Genomic DNA, 9235 nt, shown 5'->3' with positions numbered 1-9235 from the left:
AAAAATACATGAAGTAGAACAGGCCTAGTGCAAGCATGGCCTGGTTTTCAGTGAGTGCTTCACACTCCTGGGCTGTGTATATAAGGCAGCCCTCCAGCCCCCTCCCAGGATGGTTAAGGTCATCCTCCTGCCCCTCCCTGGGCGGAACATGACCTCACAGTGTCAGGCCAAGCTGTTGCACTGTTGGCTCGAGCTCACTTTTCCACCAGGGACAGGTTCAGGCAGGGAAGGTACAGATGGGAGCGGGGGACCGTCCCCCTCCTTCCTCCAGCTGGGGTGCCAATGAACTACCCTGGGCCAGGTGAGTCCATCTCCCCTCCTGTTCATTGTCCTGAGATGGGCAGCCAGACCCAACCCATGAAGGGGGTGTCCTGCCTCTTGCCAGGTGAGAGGAGCGGCGTTGCCTGGCCTGGCTTAGGCTTTGCAGACTGGCTGCCAGTGATGCCCTGCGAGAACTGAGAATTGTTGTTTGTTCCTCCTATAGCTGCCCCTCCCAGCCCTGCCCCTGCTGCCTGCTCTGCCTTCTTCAGGGCTGCAGCCAGCCCCCCCCACCCCTTCCCTGGAGGCTGGCTGGGGTGCTTTCTGCTCCACCTCCTGCTCCAGGGGCCCTAAAGCTCACCGTGTAGCTTCTCCTCAAGTTTTTCCCCCCTCCCTGTTTCTCTCTAAATTACTCAAGAACGACATGGCTATGCTTTGGTGTAATAGACTCTAATTAAAATTAAAAACTTAAAGGGGCCAGCCCTGTGGCCTAGTGGTTAAGTTCAGCACACTCCGCTTTGGCAGCCGAGGTTCACAGGTTCAGATCTCTTGCCAGCCACGCTGTGGCAGTGACCCACATACAAAATAGAGGAAGATTGGCACAGATGTTAGCTCAGGGCGAATCTTCCTCAGCACAAAAAAAGAAAAAGTAAAGACACCCCCCCCACCCCCCACCCAGTTCATATTCTGCAACTTGCTTCTTTGCTCTCGCTGCTTGTTAGGGCTTTGCCCTGTTTTTGTCAGGAGCTGCATGGAATTCTCCAGGATGAATGTACCATAATTTATTTTGCCATTCTCTTCTTGATAAATATTTTGGGGTTTTTTTCTCTTTTTTCGCTTTTTGTTTCATATTGAAGCTGTGCTGTCACAAACATCCTTGCATAGCTTTACAGTAATGAGTGAGAGCTTCCTAGCATTTCCAGGAAGAAGATATACCCGTTTTATTAATTTTTATTTGCATAAGTGTTTAAGAGGCCAAATAGTTCTAAAAAGGCTTATAATGAAAAACAGCAGCTCCCGCCTCATCTCTCCTTACTCGCATCCCTCATGTGGTAGAGCACATCCTTCAGTAACTTTCTGAGAAAGGGTGCTTGTGAGATATATATTTTTAGACTCTATAGCTATGTATATATTTACCCTTGCATGTACTGTACAGTCTGGCAAACTTCTTCACATGTAAAATGGTAATAAATATTGGGGTTCTTATAAGGTTGTGATGACAATTAACTAAGTAAATCATATAAAGTGGCTAGCATTCTCTGAAGACAAGTTCTTATTGCTTTTTGAAGACTGAAATAAATATAAAATAAGGTTTGTTAGCAGACAGTTGAGTGCAGTGGTCAAGAGCAGGGCATCAGTGTTGGTCGGGGCTGGTTTTGAGTCCTGTGCTCTGTGACCTAGTAACTCTATGACTGAGAGTAGGCAAGTCCCTGAAGCCTTGGCTTCCTCATGTGAAAAATGGAAACGGATGGGGCCGGCTTGGTGGTGTAGTGGTTAAGTTCATGCACTCCACTTCGGCAGCCCCAGTTTTGTGTGTATGGATACCAGGTATGGACCTACACACCACTCATCAAGCCATGCTGTGGCGGTGGCCCACATACGAAAATAGAGGAAGACTGGCACAAATGTTAGCTCAGGGACAATCTTCCTCACCAAAAATAAATAAATAAATAAATAAATAAAATAAAAAAGAAATGGTCATGGTACCTACTGTTCATGGGGCTCCTGTGGTGTGAAATCAGATCCACTGCTCTTAATGTGTAGTAGGGCTTATTGATGTAGGATACTGTTCCCAATGTTCCTGAATGTTGGATGTGGCTTGCTATGGTGGCCAGAGCTGGTATCTATCTTGATGTTGTCTTTGTGTCTCCCGAGGGGAGAGTGTCTGGAGAGGGTACGCAGTTGGCAATTTGCAGCATGTATCCGAAGTTCTGAGAGGGATACATACACTCTGACCCAGCAATTCCATCTGCTAAGAATTTATCCTAAGGAAATAAGTAAGAGTGTGCATGGATTTAAATGCAGGGCCTTGTTCATGAGGAAAAAGTCCGGGAACTACTGCAGTGTCGTTTAGGAGGGAGCTTGAACAATACGTGAATCTGTAAACTATAGGCTTCCTCCGGGGGAGTCCTCTGCACCCCTCTCACCTGAGGAAGATGGCAGTCAGATGTCAGGAGAGCTGTAAGGCATACAGGACCATACATTGTTAAGTGAAAAAAGGGAATGTCAGAACAGCGTGAGTCTATCTAGGGAGTATGGGTTACACTGGCCTTTTTATTAAGATTGGCACCTGAGCTAACAACTGTTGCCAATCTTCTTTTTTTTTAGTTTTTCTCCCCAAAGCCCCCCAGTACATAGTTGTAGATTCTAGTTGTGAGTGTCTCTGTTTTTGGCATGTGGGACACCACCTCAGCATGGCTTGATGAGTGATGCCATGTCTGTGCCCAGGATCCGAGCCAGCGAAACCCTGGGCCAGAGAAGTGGAGTGCGCGAACTTAACCACTAGGCCACGGGGCTGGCCCCTGTTTTTTTTTTTTTTTTTTTTGAGGAAGATTAGCCCTGAGCTAACTGCTGCCAATCCTCCTCTTTTTCACTGAGGAAGACTGGCCCTGAGCTAACATCCATGCCCATCTTCCTCTACTTTATATGTGGGATGCCTACCACAGCATGGCATGCCAAGCAGTGCCATGTCTGCACCCAGGATCCAAACTGGTGAACCCCAGGCCGCTGAAGCAGAACATGCACACTTAACCGGGCTGGCCCCCCTGTTGTTTTTTAAGGTAAGTAAATGTACAGAGGACTGGAAGGCTGGACAGTCAAACAGAGGCTGTGTAGTCTAATGGTCAAAGCACAGCCTCTGCCATGTGGATATCGAGATCTTGGTTCTGGCACTGCAAGACCTAGGACATGTTACAGAACTGTGCCACACCTCAGCTTTCTCATCTGAAAAGTAGGGCAACAATAGCAGGGATGCTGGTTTAGAATGAGATTGGGCATGACAATTCCTTGCTACGAGTAAGCGCTGAGGAAATGTTAGTGGCCTCGCTGCTACTCGATGATTAATTCTGGCAGTGGGATTATGGATTCATTTATCTTATGGCTACTTCTTTACATTGTCTAAATTGTTATTGTTTAAAATAACTTCTTTTGGAAATAGAAAAAACGTTATTTTAAAATATGCAAACCTTTAGGTACAAAGATGGTCCTAATTTTGTTTAAAACAACATCATCATAGCACAACAACGTGAATGTACTTAATGCCATTGAACTGTACCCTAAAACGGTTAAGGTGGTAAATTTTATGTATATTTTAAAGACGATTTAAAAAACCAACAATAGCATCACCATCATCAACTAAAATACCAAAAAATTCAACGTCATAATCATTATCATCATCAAGTCATCTTTATCGTTATCGTTATCAAAAAAACAAATTATGAGCAAAGAAGGGAGTTCTAAAGGTGTCCCCGGGACTATTAGCAGTGATGAGATGGGACTGTTTTCTGCCTTATAATTAGGACTTTATACCCTAAATTTTCTTCCGTGCACACGTCTTAGTTTTGCAACTCGTAAAGTTGCGTCTCTCGTGTTTACGCAGAGCCCGGCTCCCGAGTCCGAGCCACCGGTTGGAGCCCGGCCCCGCCGCTGCCTCCCGCATGACCTTGGCAGGCCCTGGCCTCGGCATCTGCGAGCCTCAGTTTCCCGGCGCGGGAGCCGGGATGACAGCTCGCCCCTCCCCCGCCCGGCCCCGCCCGCCGCCCCGGGATTGGCTCGCGCGGGGTACCCCCCCGTAGGCGGGGCCAGGCCGCTCCCGCCCGCTGGGCTCCAACCCGGAAATGCGGCTCGGAGGCGCCGGCGGGGCCTCCCCGGGCCGCGGCGGAGCGACGGCAGGGGCGGCCAATGGGCACGGGCGGCGGCTGCGGCGCGGCGGAAGTCCCGCCTGGCGTCGCGCGGGGGCGGGGCGGCGCCGGGGGCGGGGGGCGGTGGGCGGCGGGGCGGGCGCAGGATGAGGGCGGCCATTGCTGGGGCTCCGCCGCGGGGAGGAGGACGCTGAGGAGGCGACGAGCCGCGTAGCGCTGCGGGGGAGGCGCCCGCGCCGTCGCGGGGCCCATGGCCAGGACCACCAGCCAGCTGGTGAGTGCGCGGCGGCCGCCGGGGTGCGCAGGCCCGTCACCCCGTCGAGCGCGGCGGCCGCCGGGGCCCGGCGAGGCTGGGCGGCCCGGGGTCCCCAGGGCCGGGCGGCGCCTCACCTGCGGCCAGGCGGCCGGGCCGGGGAGCGCGGGCGCCGTGGCGGCGCCGCTTGGCCGCCGCGGGGAGCCCGGGCCCCGGTGCGGCGGCGCCGGCCCGGCGGGGGCGCTGACAGACGCGCAGAGGGCGGGGGAGCCGGGGAGGTGTCACCGGCCGTCGCGGTGGAAGTGCTCGGAAAGTTTGTTTTCGGCGCGGCCTGGAGACGAGCCTCCGGGTTCCCTTCGGTTCTGTCCGTGGAGGAACCGCCGGGGCCTTTGCCGGGAACGGGTCCGCGTGCCTCCGCCGCAGCAGAGCGGGAGCTGTGAGTTCTCGCCTGAGCACCTGATGCTCCGGGCCTCCGAGTTCGCGGCTGCGATGGAGTCGATGTGCTCCCTTCCCGGCGCGGCGGCATTGGGGTGCTTCTCCTGCCTGGAGGCTCCGCTTGGACACAGGCGTCGGTGTGGTGCGACGCCCCTGGGAGGCCGGGCTCAAACTGGCCACCGAGGGGCAGGTGAGCGGGACAGCGAGGAGGGGTTTTAGGGGGAAGGAAGAAGCGCTTGTTGGGTGAAACGTCTAGCTAAGAGTATCGCTAGTGTTTATATGTTTTCTCTCTGTTGCTAAAAGTATCCGTAGTGTTTTGATGTTTTCCTTCCAAGTTCTGGCGTCTTGGGAAGATGGTTTAAGGACGTCCACCTTGTATGCGAGTGTAAAGTGGGTGATGTAAGAATGTCAACACACTTGCACAATTTGCTTCAAAAGGCAAATCCTTTAAATGAAGGAAGAGCCGAGAAATTTACTTGATTATTTATTTTCCGTAATCTTTTTGGGGGGTTATAAGCCCCTTTGAGAATCTCACGGAAGGTATGAATCTTATCCTGAGAAAAACGCACAGTTACACCGAATTTTGTAATTATTTCAGGAGGCTCTTGAACTTTCTGCTGCTCGTCCGTGGACTTCAGGTTAAGAACTCTGCTTTGTAGCGATGGGGGATAATCCAAAGTCTAAGAGAAGGAGGACCTGTTCAGTTGAGAAAAATGGTCAAAGGCGAAAGGGATGTCTTTGACTGTTGCGACATGTGTGACTGTACCCTGGGGTGGCTGGGCTAACACAAAAACACAAATTAGGCTGCTTGGCGAACCTCAGTGGAGGCTGTGGCTGACAGTAGTCATGGAAGTTTGTAAAATGAACTTTCATACAGTGATGTTGCCACGCAAGGTGTGTACTTTGACAATGTCCGTGGGAAGAGGAAAAGAGCACATTTCCTTTTAGTTTTGGTGGTTCCACGTGATGGACAGTTGATGTCTGGGAGTTTTCTTTGCATAAAGCACCTTTTTAGTGAAAAAACGCTGGAATCCAGTGAGAAAAAGTGAATTACAGAATAAAGGATAGACCTCTCCGTGAGGAACTGAGAGGAACTAGGTTTTGTGACTTCATCAGCTAGATTCTCCCACGTGTAAATATGTGAGAATATGCCATATTTCCCATCAGTAATGGCAGAGATGCCCCCAATGTGGGAATTTTCACCTGAGGACAGATAGATTTGCGTGGTTCAAGTGAGTTTGCATCTGGATTGTTTAAGGTAGCACTGTATGAGAAGCCCCATCCCAATTATTAACTTTCCTGTTTCTTTAAGTGTGTACAGCCAACAGGGGGAGCAGTACGAGTTGTGAAATCTGAAAAGGGCCTAGCCCAGTTTGATACTAAGAGGGGCCAGGGGCTGTGAATACCATTTATTGAGCTCTTACCTTAAGGCAGGCACTTTGCTAGGTAGCTCACACGGTGTTGCTTGACTTCTGGTGATAGTATTGCCAGATAGGTGTCGTTCCCATTTGGAAACAGGTGCAGAGGGGTTAAGTACTTGCCTGGTAAATAGAGTGCAGTTTGGACGCATGTCTGAGTGATGGCAGAGGCCCCGGTGCCACCCAGCCCCACTCAGAGGAGTGCCCTGGAGGGGAGTCTGCTGGGCAGCTCAGTGCAGTACTGGACCTAAGGAAGTCCTTGGTGCCACTGCCCAGGACCCCTTCCTGAGGGTTGCACCTGAATGTCCTGACTGTGCCGTGCTGGATGTAGGAGGGACATCTTCACATGGAAGGACGGCACACTTATTTTTTTCTTTGGGCAGATGGCTGAACTCTGTGACCCCTGAAGCCTGTTTGAGCCTCATGCTGTCAGAAAGCAGCTGTTTGGAAAGAGGCTCTGGTTCATCCTTATTTGAGGGTTGATATTCTGAATGGATGAGGCTTGAAATCCTCCCTTTCGAAAAAAGAACTGTACAATGCTTTTGTTAAAGGTAAAATTGGCGACTAGACAGAGTGGCTCCCTGCACACTCTAGGACGGCTCTGTCTTTTGCAAGGATGGCTGCGTCTGTGTGGGAAGGTGATGGAGAAAGCAGAGAACATGGAAAGAAGTGGGTTCTGATTTTCACACTCCCTTTTGGGTAACTCCTCTTTGTGTGGCCTCGTGCAACGTGTGGTGTATGTATGTCCCGGTGACGCCCCTACAGGAGTTACTGAGCTGAGTCCAGAGCTGACAAGATGAGGTCCCCGTACTAATAAGGAGTGGAAGTGTAGGTTGGTTGTAGTCCTCTGACATGCGTTTCATAAGAAGGATCACAGCAGCAGCCTACAGAGATGTGGGACCTGAAAAGAGGCCAAGGGCAGCTCTTCAAAGCAGGTCTCAGCCTCTTCAAAGCTGCCTTTAGCATGGTTCTGGGAAGGGGGAAAAGGTGGCTCCTAGGTGTGTCCCCCTTTTCAATCTGTGCTCTCATCCCCTGAGCCACCTGTTACAGGGTTTGGGTGCACGTAGGGCAAACGTGTGATGAACTGGGAACTGTTGCAGAAATGGGAGGGGGTGAGCAAGGTCAGTCCCTTCTGAGCTGATGGTGTGTGGAGAGCCCTCACAGGACTACACTTTGCCCCTTCCTAAGGAGTATCTTGTGGAAATGGACTTTGATGGAATTCCACGTGATACTTCATTTCCGCGAGTAGAGCAAGGAGCTGCTGCCGAGGAGCACTTCATGCAGAAATGACTCCCTCAGCAGGTGGGAGGACTCGACCGATGTGTGCATGCCCTGTGCCTGCCCTTGTGATGACAGCTGGCCAGAGGGGTGCGGAGCGCAGTTGTTTTGAAGGCAGGTTCAAAGGGCAGATCACCAGGGAGGAAATGCTGGTGTGGAAACTGTAAGTTTTGGACATGTATCGTTCAGGTCTTTTCGGTCGTGCATTCTTCTGTAACTGGATCACATTCTTTACTTCTTCAGTGTGATACCAGACTTTTAAAAAAATTATTTGAATATTGAGAACCAGTTGTGTATCCAGTCTCTAGCTGAATCAATAGGCAGAGTGCATTTTCTCAAGAGTGATGGGGAATGTGTTCTGATGATACTGTCTTAGAGGAGAAAGGTCTGTTGCGTTGCTGATGGTTCTTGGGGGTCTTTCACTGCTTGACGCTGGTTGCTTTTATGTAGTTATACAATGTCTGTTTCCATTCTCTTAGTCTGGAAGTTTTCCTGATTTAAGCTGAAATTTTTACTCCAAGAAATTCTAAGTCATTTTGAATGTGTTAACAGGGGTAGTTCATTATAAAGGATTTTCATTTGTGGGCTTCAAATCCCTTATCAGACCAACTGATTCGGGTTTCTGTTTAAATAGTTGGATTACACATAGGCCCACAGAAGCTGGAACTGACAGCACTGCAAACTGTGTGTGTGAAAAAGATGGACAGATCAGACATTAGCAGCCCATAACTGGGTGCACGGCCCACAGAAAACAAACAAGTGGTTTTCATCTGGAGCGTTGCCAAAGGACCTGATGAAGGTGGGCACACGGTTCCTGATGGCCCAGTGACCTCCTCCCTCCCACAGACAGGATCGCCTGCCCTCTATACCAGCCACTGTGCTTTAAATCAGCTTGCAGCCTGCAGGGAATCGAAATATTTAAAGGTGTGGTTTGAAGGTATGTCTGGATGCCGAGGAAGTTCATTCTGGTGGTCCGTGTCTTCTGTGTTTGTGGAGCTAGTTGCAGGTCTGCCCACGGTGGAGAGGGCTGATGAGAGGCTGCGTGCAGGCGGCTGTGCGTGTGCAATATTTCAATCAGAATTCATCTGGGTAAAAGCTGTTTACAGTGAATTCGTTGTTAAAGTCTCATTCGTCAACCTGTTTTTCTCTTTGGGAATTAATTTTACCGCAGCAGGAGTTGTATCTCAAAGTGACAGCCGTATATTGGGTGCTGTCAGAGGAGGCTGATAAGATTTGTGGGCAGGCTTGACGCCTCACTGAACTTCTCATGAAGTGCTGTGGGAAAGGGGCTTGGAGTTAACTTTCCATTCTCCCTCCCTGTTTCTGGGAGATTGCAGTAGACTTTGGAACTCTGCCCCACCTGTGCGGAGAAGGTTGTATCTCGCAGACCTTGCTCTTGAACCCAATCTGAAGTGCACTGCATGTGCTTGGTTGTAGCATGGCCATGGATGCTCTCCTGCAATGAAGGATGCAGTTACATCTGGAGGGGCATGGCCACACTGCACTTTCATCGCGCTCTCTTGCCTGGCGGGGCTGAAAACGTTGACACACTTTCTTCCTAGTTCCCCCTTTCCTGGTGAAGGAGGAAGTGAGGACTTGCTGGGGTGTCCCCAGGTTCCAGTGCTCCTGTGACTTCTCTCTACCTCTCCTGGCCTGTCACTTTGCTCCTCTGCAGTGAGAGCCCCTCCTCAGATGCCCCTGCTCTGTGGCCTCTCTTTCCAGCCTGCACAGCC

General features: G+C 50.8%; 1 protein-coding gene across 6 annotated transcripts in view; it reads left to right on the top strand.

The window, feature by feature from the left end:
- Positions 1-179: 179 nt before the first annotated feature.
- The window catches only part of PDPK1 (3-phosphoinositide dependent protein kinase 1), an 83757-nt gene continuing 74701 nt past the window's right edge, over positions 180-9235 (top strand). Inside the window, exon 1 of one of the 6 annotated variants that reach the window (XM_070568655.1) lies at positions 180-301. Coding sequence is in view for 1 of the 6 variants with exons in the window: in XM_070568654.1 (XP_070424755.1) it covers positions 4369-4392 (24 nt within the window). In the remaining 5 variants the exon portion in view is untranslated. Of the gene's footprint in view, positions 302-4224; positions 4393-4628; positions 4997-9235 lie in introns of those variants that run through there. The other 5 variants (XM_070568653.1, XM_070568651.1, XM_070568654.1 and 2 more) reach the window with 5 other exon arrangements.

The sequence above is a fragment of the Equus przewalskii genome, chromosome 12, assembly GCF_037783145.1.
Source record: "Equus przewalskii isolate Varuska chromosome 12, EquPr2, whole genome shotgun sequence".
NCBI classification, from domain to species: Eukaryota; Metazoa; Chordata; class Mammalia; order Perissodactyla; family Equidae; genus Equus; species Equus przewalskii.
The sequence above is the reverse complement of the archived record's forward strand: the minus strand, read 5'-3'. Positions and strand labels throughout refer to the sequence as shown.